Source organism: Salmo salar, chromosome 24 (genome assembly GCF_965601325.2).
Source record: "Salmo salar chromosome 24, fSalSal1, whole genome shotgun sequence".
Classification (NCBI taxonomy): Eukaryota; Metazoa; Chordata; class Actinopteri; order Salmoniformes; family Salmonidae; genus Salmo; species Salmo salar.
In genome coordinates, this window is record NC_138314.1 from 23,534,130 (window position 1) to 23,552,877 (window position 18,748).

The 18,748-nt window shown below is 40.0% G+C and overlaps 1 protein-coding gene across 6 annotated transcripts in view; it reads left to right on the forward strand.

Annotated features, from left to right (window-relative positions):
• pbx3b (pre-B-cell leukemia homeobox 3b) overlaps positions 1–15,463 on the forward strand; it is a 91,246-nt gene extending 75,783 nt beyond the window's left edge. For 2 of the 6 annotated variants that reach the window (XM_014171866.3, XM_014171868.3), the window contains 5 exons: positions 4,814–4,979; positions 5,581–5,658; positions 6,106–6,218; positions 7,702–7,791; positions 13,294–15,463. In XM_014171866.3, the coding sequence (XP_014027341.1) occupies positions 4,814–4,979; positions 5,581–5,658; positions 6,106–6,218; positions 7,702–7,791; positions 13,294–13,386 (540 nt within the window). In that variant the 3' untranslated portion in view covers positions 13,387–15,463. The remainder of the gene's footprint in view (positions 1–4,813; positions 4,980–5,580; positions 5,659–6,105; positions 6,219–7,701; positions 7,792–13,293) is intronic. The other 4 variants (XM_014171871.3, XM_014171873.3, XM_082968593.1 and 1 more) reach the window with 2 other exon arrangements.
• Positions 15,464–18,748: the final 3,285 nt, after the last annotated feature.

Consider the following 18,748-nt stretch of genomic DNA (forward strand, 5'->3'; position numbering starts at 1 on the left):
GGCAGATGCTTTAGTCCAGGTCTGGGAGGAGATCCCTCAGGAGACCATCCGCCACCTTATCAGGAGCATGCCCAGGCGTTGTAGGGAGGTCATACAGGCACGCGGAGGCCACACACACAACTGAGCCTCATTTTGACTTGTTTTAAGGACATTACATCAAAGTTGGATCAGCCTGTAGTGTGGTTTTCCACTTTAATTTTGAGTGTGACAATGGATTTCCATTGATTATTTTTGTGTGATTTTGTTGTCAGCACATTCAACTATGTAAAGAAAAAAGTATTTAATAAGAATATTTCATTCATTCAGATCTAGGATGTGTTATTTTAGTGTTCCCTTTATTTTTTTGAGCAATGTAGAATAACACTGACCAGGTCTTCACAAACTGATATATTCAATAGAATTTCCCCATCGTATGATCTGTCGAAAGCAATTCTGTTTTTGAATTGATTGGAATACTTTTCTATTTCAAGCATTCATGTAACACAATGTTGAATACTGGAGAGTTCATTATTTCTATCAATAATCAGAAGCAAATATATTTGAGAACTACTGTTTCCAGTAGAACTATAACCCCAGTAGAACTATAACCCCAGTATAACTGTAGCCCCAGTAGAAGTATAGCCCCAGTAGAACTACAGCCCCAGTAGATCTATAACCCCAGTAGAACTGTAGCCCCAGTAGAACTGTAGCCCCAGTAGAACTATAACCCCAGTAGATCTACAGCCCCAGTAGAACCATAACCCCAGTAGAACTATAACCCCAGTAGAACTATAACCCCAGTAGATCTACAGCCCCAGTAGAACCATAACCCCAGTAGAACTACAGCCCCAGTAGATGTATAACCCCAGTAGAACTATAACCCCAGTAGAACTATAACCCCAGTAGAACTATAACCCCAGTAGAACTACAGCCCCAGTAGAACTACAGCCCCAGTAGAACTATAACCCCAGTAGAACCCCAGCCCCAGTAGAACTACAGCCCCAGTAGAACTACAACCCCAGTAGAACTATAACCCCAGTAGAACTATAACCCCAGTAGAACTACAGCCCCACTAGAACTATAACCCCAGTAGAACTATAGCCCCAGTAGATTTATAACCCCAGTAGAACTATAACCCCAGTAGAACTACAGCCTCACTAGAACTATAGCCCCACTAGAACTACAGCCCCAGTAGAACTATAACCCCAGTAGAACTACAGCCTCACTAGAACTATAACCCCAGTAGAACTACAGCCTCACTAGAACTATAACCCCAGTAGAACTACAGCCTCACTAGAACTATAACCCCAGTAGAACTATAGCCCCACTAGAAACTACAGCCCCAGTATAACTACAACCCCAGTAGATCTATAGCCCCAGTAGAACTATAACCCCAGTAGATCTACAGCCCCAGTAGAACTATAGCCCCACTAGAACTATAACCCCAGTAGAACTATAACCCCAGTAGAACTATAACCCCAGTAGAACTACAGCCCAGTAGAACTACAGCCCCAGTAGAACTATAACCCCAGTAGAACTATAACCCCAGTAGAACTACAGCCCCAGTAGACCTACAACCCCAGTAGAACTATAACCCCAGTAGAACTATAACCCCAGTAGAACTATAACCCCAGTAGAACTACAGCCCCAGTAGAACTATAGCCTCACTAGAACTATAGCCCCACTAGAACTATAGCCCCAGTAGAACTACAGCCCCACTAGAACTATAGCCCCACTAGAACTATAGCCCCACTAGAACTATAGCCCCACTAGAACTACAGCCCCACTAGAACTATAGCCCCACTAGAACTATAGCCTCACTAGAACTACAGCCCCACTAGAACTATTGCCCCACTAGAACTATAACCCCAGTAGAACTATAACCCCAGTAGAACTATAACCCCAGTAGAACTACAGCCCCAGTAGAACTATAGCCCCACTAGAACTATAGCCCCACTAGAACTATAGCCCCAGTAGAACTATAACCCCAGTAGAACTATAACCCCACTAGAACTATAGCCCCACTAGAACTATAGCCTCACTAGAACTATAGCCCCAGTAGAACTATAACCCCACTAGAACTATAGCCTCACTAGAACTATAGCCTCACTAGAACTATAACCCCAGTAGAACTATAACCCCAGTAGAACTACAGCCCCAGTAGAACTATAGCCCCACTAGAACTATAGCCCCACTAGAACTATAACCCCAGTAGAACTATAGCCCCACTAGAACTATAGCCCCACTAGAACTATAGCCTCACTAGAACTATAGCCCCAGTAGAACTATAACCCCACTAGAACTATAGCCTCACTAGAACTATAGCCTCACTAGAACTATAACCCCAGTAGAACTATAACCCCAGTAGAACTATAGCCCCACTAGAACTACAGCCCCACTAGAACTATAGCCCCACTAGAACTATAGCCCCACTAGAACTATAGCCCCACTAGAACTATAGCCCCAGTAGAACTATAACCCCAGTAGAACTACAGCCCCAGTAGAACTATAGCCTCACTAGAACTATAGCCCCACTAGAACTATAGCCCCACTAGAACTATAGCCTCACTAGAACTATAGCCCCACTAGAACTATAGCAAAACCAAAACCAGTGATAGTCACCATGGTGATTAACATTATAACCATTTTTCAAAGGCCTCTCATATATTGCTAATCCAAGCTCATTGTCATTATCGTTGTGTTTATTATGCACTATAATGCCATGTAGATGGCATTCATAAAAGTGTCTGGCTGTGGTGTGGCTAGGTAGTTTTCATTATGTTGTGGCCCTTGTGTTAAAACAGCGCTGCTGATAAGTGACTTCTTTATGATGCGCTGTGAGGCCCATAGATGCCATTGAAGCAGACAGGTACGGTCTCGGTCCTCCATGTGATTTCATAAAGAATCGATTAAAGGTAGCTACAGCCATTACCCAGCAGCACACACACACACATAGACAGACAGACAGGCAGCTCAGCTCAGCCATTACTATTAGATGAAACAGGCCAGAGGCTTTAGAGAGCTGTCTGGAGGCTTCTTTTTACCTATGCTTTGTTTTAGCTCTCTTAAATGTTAGCCCAAGTACTGTACCTCAGAATCATTACTGATATTAAATGCATTATAGTTCTGCATTTTGTGAAATATAACAATGCCATTGTATTTGTCTTAAAGTGATTTCTCAAAGCATGGTAATGTATTTGTATTTCCTGTTAAATATATACAGTAATATATATATATATATATATATATATATATATATATATATATATATATATATATATATATACACACACATACACATACATAAAAACCTAAATATAAATGCATAAAAGTGCATAAAAACCTCTCTCTGAGTGGTATCATTATTGGGATGTTACTGTAAATATATATATATACAGTAATATCCCAATAATGATACCACTCAGAGAGAGGTTTTTATGCTCTGCAGTGGTGTTGGTGATCTGGCTCAAAGGTTGAGACTGCCTGCATCCTCACTGCCCTTAACATCCACTGTAAGCAGGTTAAGTAAAAAGGATGGTGGCTAGGGCTTTCATTGCTTCCAATTAAACCTTGCTTGTTAGTTTAACCTCTAGGTAAACACATTAAACAATTGATGTCAAGGAAACCCTGCCAACAGTGGCATCGCCTGAATGGTCATTCATTTTAATTGCCTAGATATTAAAGATTTAGAAGCACAGAGACACGCAGGATAGAAACGATCTGATGTCATGCAAATCCAGTTGGTTTGCGCATGCTGCAGCATTGGCGGGTTGCTGGAGATATTAAAATGTAAGCGCAGGGGTGGAAATTAAATAAAGCTTCATTAGGGGCAGCTGCTCTTTGGCTGGTCCGGCAGCAGGCTGCAGGAGCTGAGGGGAGCCATAGCACGGCGACAGGCCACTCTAATTTATAGGCCTATTAAAACACAACCCTAATCTCTTTATTATTCCACTCTTATTGCAGAGCCAGCCCTCACAACCTGGGACATTTATTTATTTATTTATTTTCCTTTTTTTCTTTCTTTATTTCTACCATGAGGTTGGAAGGATTTATTTCTGTCACTGTGCTGTAATACTGTAGTATTAGATTAGAATTAGATATGATATAATACAAATATAAGCATTTAGAAATAGAAATATAGAAACTGCACTTTTTAATTATAGAAGCTACACTTTTTACAGTTTTTAATGTTGGCATTTATTATTGTTAAAGTGATAGCTAAACTGTGATGATAGAGTTTCAATTAATAGAGACACAGCAAACATTTTGCCCTGAGATTGTGTTTCATATGGACACAAAAGTTCCTCATGATCGTTGTGTTGTGTTGTTACTCGTTGACCTCACCATAGCACCACAATGCCTGCGTCCTGTATTATGCAGCCTGGCTGACTGAATGTGCAGTGGCCAGACATGGGTTTGATGCTCTGCACTGGTGGACTAAGAAATCATCTTCATTAATATTCATCTGTGTATCTGTTAAGCAAGTTCTACCACCAGTGCAGTTGCAAATAAGTCTACACATAAAATGTCTGAACTTATTTACAATCTGAGAAATGTTCAGTGTGTGTTTTGGGAGGGAAGCAGCCCCTTGTGTGTTGGTTTTGTCAAGAGACAAACAGAGAGCATGTCATGCTCCTTTCTATGATAACGCACAAGTGATTCCTGATTATTGCTTAATTAGCCTGCATACCCAGTGGACATTATTGCAGGGGCTGGGAATTGAGTACTTGATGGACCCAAACGTGACATCTTGAAACAATCACACTGCTCAGTGCACAGTGCCTTGGCTGCTTGACGTCTGACACCTCTGCTCTCCCTCTGCTCTCTCCCCCAGGTATCCAACTGGTTCGGCAACAAGAGAATCCGGTACAAGAAGAACATAGGCAAGTTCCAGGAAGAAGCTAACCTGTACGCTGCTAAGACTGCAGTAACAGCAGCGCATGCAGTGGCCGCCGCAGTGCAGAACAGCCAGACCAACTCCCCTACCACACCCAACTCCGGTAGGCACCCCTGTGCAGGCCCTAACTCTGCCATCCACCCCCAGCCCTCAGTCCCCAGCCCCCCATGCTTAACCCCCACTCACGCACCATTCACACAGGCAGGAGTGACAGGCACTGCTCCCAGCCTTGGGATCACAGAGTCTCCTGTCTGATACAGTTGATGCCAAATAAGACAGGCAAACTCATGCATAAAGAGTGCATTCTTGGTTTGTGAACCGAGAACAGATGTATATCTGACAAAAAGACAATTCAAAATGATGTCACTGAGGTTTTGTTTTCCCTTGACTTTTCCTCAGCCCCCCCTCTAATTTGTCAAACTGTAGCTCCACTGTATGGTAGTGCATTTTATTCTAAGAGAGATTTAAAATAATAGCTGGGAGCAGTTAGAGTAGACTGTATAGGTTACACCAATGTGAAATAACAACAGCAATGCACACAATTGTTAATGAATAATGGGACTCACAAATGACAGAACAAAGACATCCAACAGAATGTATAGTCCAGGAGAATGACTGTGATTTTGGACTTGGCTGACCTCACAAAGGGTTGTGATCTGGTAAGCGATAGCTATTTGAAGTGGTCCCCTTTTTCTTGCACCCAGGATTCCAGATGAAAGATGAAGAATTTCAGCTGGACTCTGCAGAGAGCAAAAACACTCTTTTAACCAACATGTTTACTGGTACTGCTCTTTTCATAAGCTTCTTATTGTCCTTGTCATTGGTATATGATATTTCCCCACTAACAGTAGATAGGAAGTTAGGGATGTGGAACAAATTGGGAGCTTAAAGCGATCAGCCACATGTTGGATCACTGTTTGTTTCATGTGATTTTTATTGAATTAGTTTTGCCTCCTTTTTTGTGGACAATCTGAATACCCTCCTCAGAATTATGACATGATCACTATCCTCTCCTTTATCATGTGTTTCCTTGCTTCCCTTCCTTTTGTAGTTGCTTGCTTTTTGGGAATCTAGTAACCGAGTGTAGTATTGAGTGTTGTGTATGTACAGTAGAGTGTGTTTGTGTTTGTGTCTCTCTGTGTGCTTGTGTGCTTGTGTTTAGTTAGTATGTACTCTTTCCTCGTAGCCCTCTATATAGTTATTCAGCTACTTACATCTTCCCTTTCCAGGTTCTTCAGGTTCTTTTAACCTCCCAAACTCTGGGGACATGTTCTTGAGCATGCAGTCTCTGAATGGGGATTCTTACCAAGGGGCACAAGTCGGAGCCAATGTGCAGTCACAGGTAGGAGCCACAAACAGGGACAGGTCTTATGTGCAAATGCACAGAGCCGTCCCAGTTTTGCCTGTGTGCTGAGCCATCCACAGTGCAGTCTTGAAGTACAGTAACTAAGACATGCTTCCCACATTGGGCCAGCTCAGATTCCCACAGTGTCACAGTCTCTACTGTAAAAGTGACAATGTGGGCTCCATTGTCTATTTTGAGAACATTGACAGTGTTTACTGACTGTAATTTGCTTTGGATGGAATATTCTGGCCTACCTTAAAAATATCCCACCCCATTGCTATCAACAATTATTTCTAAAAGACTCCAGAAAATGTATTTATTTAATCTCTGTAACTGACTCGATTGAAGATTCCCATTTTGTGAATGCATTTGGCTTTGACTTGAGCTCTTGGGTTGGTGTTGGGTTTTATGGTATTGTATTCCTCCTACAGTCCTGTCTTGTATTCTTTCCTGTCTTTGTCTCATTTTGGTTGTGTTGCATTTTGTTGTTGTTGTTGTCATCCATTATGTTATTTCTTCAGGTTTAGAGACAGACATAGGGAAACATTGCCAGAAGATACTGACCCTACCGTTACACTTGTTTACACTGAACTGCACTGGGGTCGAAACACAATCATGGTTACATTAAGACACCATGGAGCCGTCGTGAGATATGGGTTGGAAAATGTACCTCAATGCAGGGATGGGATATTCCACTGTACTAAAAATGTTACCTTTATCCACACTGCTCCATATAGAAGATTGGAATACAACCAGTTTTCCCGGAAACCTGCCCTTTTTGTTCTCATGCTAGCTAGCATTAGCCACATCAGCCATTATTGAATGGCATGTGACGTTGAACAACAAAGGAGCGGATTGGCTGACACTGCTATTCCAAAATGTGGCTAATGCTAGCTAGCATGAGAACAAAATGGGCAGGTTTCCGGGAAAACTGGTTGTATTCCAATCTTCTATATGGAGCAGTGTGGCTAAAGGTAACATTTTTAGTACAGTGGAATATCCCATCCCTGCATTGAGGTACGTTTTCCGACCAGTATCTTGCGCCGGCTCCATGGTGTCTTAATGTAACCATGATTGTGTTCCGACCCCAATGCAGCTCAGTGTAAACAAGTGTAACGGTAGGGTCAGTATCTTCTGGCAAAGAGAAACATATCCATAAACATGTCAGATGCCCCCATTAGAACTAGAGATTAATGGTTTTGGACATAGTCGCAGGAAGTAGGGGTGCTGAGGGTACCCCCCCTCCCAACAACAGCACCCCCAACCCATCTTCCAGCTGCCATGGTTTCATAAAGTGCACACACCAATCATAACATCATGGAGAGAATAGTCTGGTTTACGTGTTGTCTGTGTCTCATAGTCCCTTCCCACATGGAGTAAGTTTTGTATGTTTTGAAACATGGCATTGAGCATGTGTGTTAATGTAAAACCCCATGCCATAGTGAGTTGACAGCCATGCCCACCCTCTCTCTCCCATCAGGTGGATACCCTGCGCCATGTTATCAGTCAGACGGCAGGATACAGTGAAGCTCTAGGGGGGAACACTATGTACAGTCCACACGGCTTGAATGTAAGTGTCTCTGCTTCCTCTTCCTCTAGGTACCATTCTGGAGACAGTGGTTATACCTTGAACAGACCTTGTCCAAACTGGATCCATTCTACTGTAAACATTAGTCACAGTATGTTAGTAGTAAGCTCGGATACAGTTCACCTTGCCTTGCTTCCCACTGTGTGATAAAAGTGAAAGCTTAGGCAAATTAATTGCACTCATTTATTTTCTTTCTTGACCCGTTATACATTTCCTTTTCTCAGAACAAAGTTTTGAATGTTACTAGAAAAGGTTTTATGGAAATCTAGGCTGTCAGGAACATAGTAAGAATAGATGGCTAATCTGAGCTCAGTGAGCCAGGGAAGTGAGAAACTCCATTCCGCACTGCCATAGCAAATGATTGAGCTTCTTAAAGGATGAAGCGAACATGTGACATAGGAGATTAGAGATTGTAGGTATGTTGACACATTTTCATTGCAGGAGGATAAAAGCATAGTTTAATAAAGCACACATAGATCATAGTGCAGGTGTAATAAAATCCCCCTGTTTTTGCTTTTATAAACATCTTATAATATCTTATGTGACTGAAACCAAAATGAAATGAGTAGGCTTTTAGTTGTGTATCTATGTTTGATTTAGCTTTTTTTAAATGCTTCAGAGACATTGCCATATCCTTATCATCATGATAAAATATGAAAGTGAGATCGCCTGCAGCCTTTTACAGACGTGAATTCCATCTTCCTTGATGAGGCCTGATATGGTGCTTTTTTGTAATACAGTGCATAATCTGAAGCCATCAGAGTAAAGATTAATTTATTTGATGAGAGAGAGCAAGAAAAGAGAAGCAGAGGGAGGATGAGAAATGGCTACTGACATATTTCCCTTAGCAATATCAGAGAGAAAATATTACCATTTGTTGTCTTTATGTTGCCATGGTTGGGACAGTGAAGGCTCAGTTATCTTCAGCTTCCCATCATGACAGCTATTGTTATTGAGAGGCATTTGAATATCATGAGCTTATATGTACAGTCTAAAATAATCATATAAAAGTTAGACATTTTCAGTAATACAAAGAGATAATCCGAATACTTTCGACATTATGAACCTTGGTCAATCGTTTCGATTATAATTGTTTTCTTCAAACTTGAAAATCACTCCAGTCCCAATTCATTGTATAAAAGTTGGATACATGCAGTTGAAGTCAGAAGTTTAGATACACTTACGTTGGAGTCATTAAAATTTGTTTTTCAACCACTCCACAAATATCTTGTTAACAAACTATAGTTTTGGCAAGTTGGTTAGGACATCTACTTTTAATTTTTCCAATAATTGTTTACAGACAGATTATTTCACTTATAATTCACTGTATCACAATTCCAGTGGGTCAGAAGTTTACATACACTAAGTTGACTGTGCCTTTAAAGAGCTTGGAAAATTCCAGAAAATTATGTCATGGCTTTAGAAGCTTCTTATAGGCTAATTGACATAATTAGAGTCAATTGGAGGTGTACCTGTGGATGTATTTCAAGGCCTACCTTCAAACTCAGTGCCTCTTTGCTTGACATCATGGGAAAATCAAAAGAAATCAGTCAATACCTCAGAAAAAAAATTGTAGACCTCCACAAGTCTGGTTCATCCTTGGGAGCAATTTCCAAACGCCTGATGGTACCACGTTCATCTGTACAAACAATAGTACGCAAGTATAAACACCATGGGACCACGCAGCCGTCATACCGCTCAGGAAGGAGACGCGTTCTGTCTCCTAGAGTTGAACATACTTTGGTGTGAAAAGTGCAAATCAATCCCAGAACAACAGCAAAGGACCCTGTGAAGATGCTGGAGGAAACAGGTACAAAAGTATCTATAGCCACAGTAAAACGAGTCCTATATCGACAGCAAGGAAGGAGCCACTGCTTCAAAACCGCCATAAAAAAAAACAGACTATGGTTTGCAACTGCACATGGGGACAAAGATCATACTTTTTGGAGAAATGTCCTCTGGTCTGATGAAACAAAAATAGAACTGTTTGGCCATAATGACCATCATTATGTTTGGAGGAAAAAGGGGGAGGCTTGCAAGCCGAAGAACACCATCCCAACCGTGAAGCACGGGGGTGGCAGCATCATGTTGTGGGGGTGCTTTGCTGCAGGAGGGACTGGTGCACTTCACAAAATAGATGGCATCATGAGGCAGGAAAATTATGTGGATATATTGAAGCAACATCTCAAGACATCAGTCAGGAAGTTAAAGCTTGGTTGCAAATGGGTCTTCCAAATGGACAATGACCCCAAGCATACTTCCAAAGTTGTGGCAAAATGGCTTAAGGACAACAAAGTCAAGGTATTGGATTGGCCATCACAAAGCCCTGACTTCAATCCCATAGAAAATTTGTGGGCAGAACTGAAAAAGCTTGTGCGAGCAAGGAGGCCTACAAACCTGACTCAGTTACACCAGCCCTGTCAGGAGGAATGGGCCAAAATTCACCCAACTTATTGTGGGAAGCTTATGGAAGGCTACCCGAAACGTTTGACCCAAGTTAAACAATTTCAAGGCAATGCTACCAAATACTAATTGAGTGTATGTAAACTTTTGACCCACTGGGAATGTGATGAAAGAAATAAAAGCTGAAATGAATCATTCTCTCTGCTATTTTTCTGACATTTCATATTCTTAAAATGAAGTGGTGATCCTAACTGACCTAGGACAGGGCATTTTATGATTAAATGTCAGGAATTGTGAAAAACAGAGTTTAAATGTATTTGGCTAAGGTGTATGTAAACTTCCGACTTCAACTGTATTTGGAAGAACATTAAATGAGCACACCGTTTTCTTGTGGTGTTTACAATGTAAGCAAGCACTCTCTTGCTAAACTATAACACAGGCCGTCATTATGTTCTCAGACAGAGCTTGCTGTCATTTTGGTTTTGTTGAGCACCCTTTAGCCTGCAGGCCTTTAGAAGAAGTGTCAACCTCTAGCAGGCTCAACTGAAGTGTTTCACACTCTCCCACAAGGTTTCTCACTTTCCTTCACTGTTTAAGCCAGAGCTCACTTAATCACCACATGAGAATATGCTCTGAAATCCAACATAAATGACAAGTCAACACATCCAATAAGGGCACCTGCGAAAAGAGAAATATCCAGGCAACAAAAAAACATGCTTTAGATAATTAATTTCAAGAGATGGAGAGGCCTTCTCATCCAGCAACACTCTTATTTCAATGCAGTACCGACATTGTGACAAAGCAGACCAGATATAGCTATGTATTGACCTATTCCAGGCGATCTAAATCATCAAAATACTAATTCCACCAATAAGCCACATGAGTACTAGAGCTCCCAGTTTACGGTAATGCAGACAAATTGTTTTGATAATGAAGTGCATCATAGGTAAATGAGCATATGCTAACCTTTTGTTTTGTTGATGTGACAGAGGTGATCCAGACAAAGGCTAGTCCCTGCCGCGAGCCAAGCCAAGTAAGGCTGGCTCAGACTGGATCTCTTGGAAAGGGCCTGCCCTGTCACTTCCACTCACTTCCACCTCACCCAGCCCCAGCCTTCCCTCTTCCTGACTGACAGAAGAATATGTAGCAACAAGCTGCTGAAATCTGATGGGACATTGATTTCAGAGTTCGCTCCCATTGGCTGAGACATGAGGCCAATTTGTTTCAAGGAGTCTCATTGCTAATGCTAATATAACGCAGAGAATGCCCATTTGCTTGGCAGTTATACTATATCAAAGGAGACTATGGATGGGAGATATCAAATTAAGTCAATGAATTCTAATGTATCTTTTTGCGCAATATTCCAAATACCTGTATGGCAATAATAATTTAAAACATTTATTTTTATGAACGTTTATTTCCGCTTGTTCTCATGATGTATTTTTGGTCTTGTGTCTTTTGCTCCTCTGTGCTGTGTGCACCTTCCCATTTACATCTGAGATCTATATCTAATGACGAGATGCTCATGTCTCCGCCCTAACAATGGGAGTTGTTGTGCCAAAGGCGGGAAGGCAGGTGACAAGCTTAGGTCCAAAATAAACACATAGAAACACATTGGGCTTATTTTGGACAGATTTTAGTGAGAGTGAAACCTCTTGCTTCGCCTCTTCTTCTCTGTTTAAACACACACACCAAGCCCCTCCCCCTGCCACTCACAACAACAAAGATGAGAGAGCACTTCTTCCTCTCTGACAAGCGGTTTCAACTCGCCATTTGCATTTGAGGTTTGGTCCAACAGAATCAGTCATATGGACACAGAAACACACTGAGACATTTTACTGTAATAGAGAAGTTAACCTTTCTAACGATACACTTTTTGTGTCTCAACTCCTCAAATTGTGCGCAGAGCAGACGTTACTAAAACAGGAGTATCAATTAACATGATTGTGGAAAATGTATGCTCAGTTTGTCCCGCTAGCAGCAGTTATACTAGCTGTCTAGTTTGTGTTTTATAAATATGCAATAAACATAAAACACAATTATATAAAGAATTGGCAACTCGTTCTCATTCTGAGAAATAAGGTAGGCCACTTGACCTCAACATCTGAACAAAGTGGACAGGCTAGCATGCTGTTCAAACAGTTGGAGATGGACAGAAAGGTGTGTTCATAACAATTCAACCTTGTTAACTAGCAAATAGATACAATTTTGCTAAACTTTAAATATTAAGATTATCTGGCTACTCACTGAAATGTAGGCTTGTGCTTGACTGATTGTTTATGAGACCTGTGTTCATTTTCTATCATGCCTGCTGCAAGAAGTTAGTCAAATCAAAATCAAATGAAATTGTATTTGTCACATGCACCGAATACAACTGGTGTTGACTTTACCGTGAAGTGCTTGCTTACGAGGAATTCCAAACTATGTTTAAAATAATAATAATAAAAAATATGTAACACGAGTAATACAAGAGCATTTTCATAAACAGACTTGAAAGCCAGATCACTGATTATTGCAAAAACAAATCCCAGGTTGAACTATTTTGATGAAATAATACAATTATTACTGCCTCTTTTGGTTTTGCAAGGCTTATATTTAGCCTATTGTAGGTATAATTTCACAAGCCAAGAATTCATTAGTTTACTGCTGACTGTTTAAAATGCAGTGTATTGACCTTTAATTGTACAACAAAGCTTATTTAGAAAATTGCCCATATATATCGTGAATCGCCCAAGTGTGTAAAAATGTAGCTATGATTTTTAAGCCATATCGCCCAGCCTATTTTTATTAATGAATTAGTAAATGAGCATACGTACACACACATACTGTGTACACAATGAGAATGACTATTATACCTTATGTTTTGGTTATCTGTATTCTACTAAATATATTTTATTGTACAGAGATATCTTATTCTCCCTCACATGAAAATGTCTTTTGGGGAATAATAACTGGTCTTGATTACAAATAGAGGCTCCTTACAAAAGCATTAGGTTGTTAACATGGACTTCTTCATTTGTAGTGAGATATTATATTACTAAGTGTTTAATTGTGATCCCTTCTCTTCTGCTTCCTTCCTAGGCTAATGGGGGATGGCACGATACAACTACTCCATCTGCTGTAATCTCCCCAACAGAAGGACCTGGAAGTGTGCACTCTGATACCTCAAATTGATCTCTGTTATCGATGCATCTGATCCCCAAGCTGTAAAGCCTGAACTTTCACTGACTGACCAACCAGAGAGGATAAACAAAACTTTTTTTTCAGAACTAATTGTCTGCTGCATCTACCAGAGTCCTCAACTCCCCTCGCAATGACTTTCTACAATATGGACACCTGATGTTTTCTTGGTAGTTCAGTGAAGTCATCACTCAAACTTCATCAGTCTCATGATTATAATTCACCATTGCTATAGTTATGTTTGTCATTTGAAGGGGTAAGCACGTACTGTACAAATCAAACAAAACCCAGATCTTTATTGTGCAACATTCATTTCAATTGACAATTGATTTAAGAAATGATCTTTCCCAAGCTGAAATTATTCCCAGTGCTGAGTGTATGACATTATGTGTTGTCATAGGTATTCTAAAACGTTTTGGTTTTGAAATGCAATATATATACAGTACAAGTCAAATGTTTGGACACACCCACTCATTCCAGGGTTTTTCTTCATTTTGACTATTTTCTACATTGTAGAATAATAGTGAAGACATGAAAACTATGAAATAACACATATGGAATCATGTAGTAACAAAAAAGCATAAAAACAAATATATATTTTAAATTTGAGATTCTTCAGAGTAGCCACCCTTTGCCTTGATGACAGCTTTACCCACTCTTGGCATTCTCTCAACCAGCTTCATGGAATGCATTTCAATTAACAGGTGTACCTTGATTTGTGGAATTTATTTCCTTCTTAATGCGTTTGAGCCAATCAGTTGTGTTGTGTCCAAACTTTTGACTGGTACTGTATATATTTCCTATCAATTTTTTTGTTTGTTGATCAATCAATTACCTTGTTTCTTGGTCTCTTTCCGTATATTGACTAACAACGTAGCGGTTCTATCACTGAATGCCAGGAGTGATGTTTGTCTGTAATGTTGTACAGAAAACTAAATAAAGCTCCCATTGTAAACTCTATGGCAGCTTGGGAGAGTTACTTTCAATATTAGTTTTGCTTTACAACCACCAGTTTGAAATGCGTTAGAAGTAATTGACAGTAGAAGTTCATTGACAATGCTAATGGGATAACTCTGTATTTTACAAACTTGCAACATATTTGACAGTTATCAACAAAAAAGCATAAAAGACTGGAGTGATTGTCAAACATAGAAAAGCATGAAAGTCATGTGATATTTAAATATGTTTTTGTTTTTGCTATGGGTTGAAATAGTCATGGGTCTAACCGTAAATCCAACCAGTTATAGCACTTCCTTTTGGCATGTGACAAGATACCAGTCACACAAAATATGTTGTATATAATATAGCTTAAGAGTATTTATACATCCCACGAAATCAATACACAGCTTTATTACCTCATTCAAAATCATAGAAACCAATAGATTTTCAACATTTCTATAGCTTAGAGTGCTCACTTACTACCTCTAAACAATATCACGACCATCGTTTTTGTCTTTTTATTTAACATTTTTATTTAGTTGTTTTGATTATATCTTGTAATTAACTCTTTGTTTTTCATGTAATCTAATGTATATTTTAATCTTTTAAGAAAACAAAGTTGCTTTGTTGCAACTGTAAAAAACACAAAAACAAGAACATTGAAGATGTTAACAATAATATTAATACTAAGAATAGTGAAAAAATAAGAGGTAGAGGTGCAAAATTGTTGGTTGGTGGATTTTGAGGGAGGGTTGGGAGAATGTTGGTCATAAATTAACACCAAACAGTAAAACTGTTGTAAATACTGAAGAACATTTTGAATGTTTCTCATCTTGTTACTAATTCACACAAAAAAAACATTATTAAAACTGTAATGCATAGAGGTTTCAGTATTCTGAAATGTACATTTCAAGCTCTGTTTGACAGGGTTCAAACTTTCTTTGTCTTTTTTGTATTGTATGTGTTTCTGAAACAGATAAAGTCATGACAAATGATTTGTGGCAGTGATTCTAATGTATTACAAATGTTTAGTGTTTCTTTCTAACCAGACTACACCCTGGACTGAAAAGTCTTCCTTGTGGTAGTTATGTGTAATTTCAAACATGAATAAACTTTTTGCTTTCAAGACGGATATTCCTCTTATTATTATTCGTTTGTACATTTATACATTACTACTACAGTCCTTCCCCATGTACACTGAGTATAACAAACATTAGGAACACCTTCCTAATATTGTTGCACCCCCCTCACCCCCACCCTCTGAATGGCACACATACTGTACACAATCCAGTGTCAGTTGTCTCAAGGCTTAAAAATCCTTCTTTATTCTGTCTCATCATCTACACTGATTGAGGTGGATTTAACAAGTGACATCAGTAAGGGATCATAGTGTTCACCTGGATTCACCTGGTAAGTGTATGTCATGGAAAAATCTGGTTTTCTTAATGTTTTGTACTCTTAGTGTAGATCATTTCAGTTTCTTTGACTTTGTCATGACCAGAATGCATTACATAAACGAGTACAGTGAAAAGTAATTACGTGTCTGTATATGGCTCATTAGACCATAAAGGATGACCAATCTAGGTATTTCATTCTATTGTGGCACTAAATAAATATCAACCAACCAATCATTTTTAACGGAATTCATCTTTATAAAAATTATCTCACGAAGAATTACTATGCTGAAATATCACACTAGACCATGGTAGGATTTCTGAGTGAATTCAGCCTTTCCCTGAAAGAAAGCATGGTTTATCCACAGGGCCAGGCCTGCGTCAAAGACTTCAGGGCCCATTTCAGGCATTTGCTTTGATAGAAATACGCCGAACAGCTAGCCGTTACATGTGGTAGGGTGACATGTGACAAGATCATATTAATAGTGCTAATTGTTGCCTGAGCCCTCTGACAAATGCAACTAAATTAATTACCTCAAGTAATTAGGCTGTTTGGAGATCTGGGATTATCCCAAATCCTGGATTATTATTATGTAAACCATTGGACAATGAAGTAAGCTTTTCATGAAGGTCTGCATGGAAATGCATTTAGATGCAATGAGTTGGGTATTGTAGAGCCTGCCAATTATGAAGATTAGTGTGAAGATTAGAGTGAATAAATAGACACAATCACCTGTCTAATAGAAAATCAGAAAATTGATGATCAGAGACAGAATTGAGTGTACAAAATCCATTGACCCAATGTGGTTTTCCTACAGGAACTTGTCTCAGAAGACTGCTACCCAATATCATACAGTACACCTCTTATTTCATAGGACTGTTTAAGTGCCCTTTGCTCTCATTTGAAACTGTGGCTGGAAGGTGAAAACTTCATTGAACCTGGTTCTGAGGTTACTGCTTAGCCAGCATGCTTTCTGCAATTAACTGAAATGTCAGGCACTTATAATTCCAGTTATTCTTTCTGTCTGTGGTAGAAAGGCTGTCTCAATGGGTCCTTGGTTACCAATATAAAATGGCAATTGACACTCATGTATTCCTATTTTCATAGCAGACTCCTTGAAAATGAACCATGCATTCACTGTGACTGAAAAGGGAAGCATGCAGCTATGTAAGGGCTGTGTTTATAGTATGAACCCCGGAAGCAATGTGTTCCATTTTAGTAACACTAGCTAAGAGCTAATCCAAGATGTGCTGTTAAGGAGTGTATGCTACTCCTTTAACGCCCAAGGATTTACATGTTATGTTCAGAGGTACAGTGAGGGAAAAAAGTATTTGATCCCCTGCTGATTTTGTACGTTTGCCCACTGACAAAGAAATTATCAGTCTATAATTTTAATGGTAGGTTTATTTGAACAGTGAGAGACAGAATAACAACAAAAAAATCCTGAAAAACGGATGTCAAAAATGTTAGAAATTGATTTGCATTTTAATGAGGGAAATAAGTATTTGACCCCCTCTCAATCAGAAAGATTTCAGGCTCCCAGGTGTATTTTATACAGGTAACGAGCTGAGATTAGGAGCACACTCTTAGTGCTCCTAATCTCAGTTTGTTACCTGTATAAAAGACACCTGTCCACAGAAGCAATCAATCAATCAGATTCCAAACTCTCCACCATGGCCAAGACCAAAGAGCTCTCCAAGGATGTCAGGGACAAGATTGTAGACCTACACAAGGCTGGAATGGGCTACAAGACCATCGCCAAGCAGCTTGGTAAGAAGGTGACAACAGTTGGTGCGATTATTCGCAAATGGAAGAAACACAAAAGAACTGTCGATCTCCCTCGGCCTGGGGCTCCATGCAAGATCTCACCTCGTGGAGTTGCAATGATCATGAGAACGGTGAGGAATCAGCCCAGAACTACACGGGAGGATCTTGTCAATGATCTCAAGGCAGCTGGAACCATAGTCACCAAGAAAACAACACTACGCCGTGAAGGACTGAAATCCTGCAGTGCCCGCAAGGTTCCCCTGCTCAAGAAAGCACATATACATTCCCGTCTGAAGTTTGCCAATGAACATCTGAATGATTCAGAGGACAACTGGGTGAAAGTGTTGTGGTCAGATGAGACCAAAATGGAGCTCTTTGGCATCAACTCAACTCACCGTGTTTGGGGGAGGAGGAATGCTGCCTATGACCCCAAGAACACCATCCCCACTGTCAAACATGGAGGTGGAAACATTATGCTTTGGGGGTGTTTTTCTGCTAAGGGGACAGGACAACTTCACCGCATCAAAGGGACGATGGACGGGGCCATGTACCGTCAAGTCTTGGGTGAGAACCTCCTTCCCTCAGCCAGGGCATTGAAAATGGGTCGTGGATGGGTATTCCAGCATGAAAATGACCCAAAACACACGGCCAAGGCAACAAAGGAGTGGCTCAAGAAGAAGCACATTAAGGTCCTGGAGTGGCCTGAAGGTTCGAGTTGCCAAACGTCAGCCTCGAAACCTTAATGACTTGGAGAAGATCTGCAAAGAGGAGTGGGACAAAATCCCTCCTGAGATGTGTGCAAACCTGGTGGCCAACTACAAGAAACGTCTGACCTCTGTGATTGCCAACAAGGGTTTTGCCACCAAGTACTAAGTCATGTTTTGCAGAGGGGTCAAATACTTATTTCCCTCATTAAAATGCAAATCAATTTCTAACATTTTTGACATGCGTTTTTCAGGATTTTTTTGTTGTTATTCTGTCTCTCACTGTTACATTTACATTTACATTTGAGTCATTTAGCAGACGCTCTTATCCAGAGCGACTTACAGTAGTGAATGCATACATTTCATACAATTTCTTAATTTTTTTTGCTGGCCCCCCGTGGGAATCGAACCCACAACCCTGGTGTTGCAAACACCACGCTCTACCAACTGAGCTACAGGGAAGGCTGTTCAAATAAACCTACCATTAAAATTATAGACTGATCATTTCTTTTTCAGTGGGCAAACGTACAAAATCACTTGGGGATCAAATA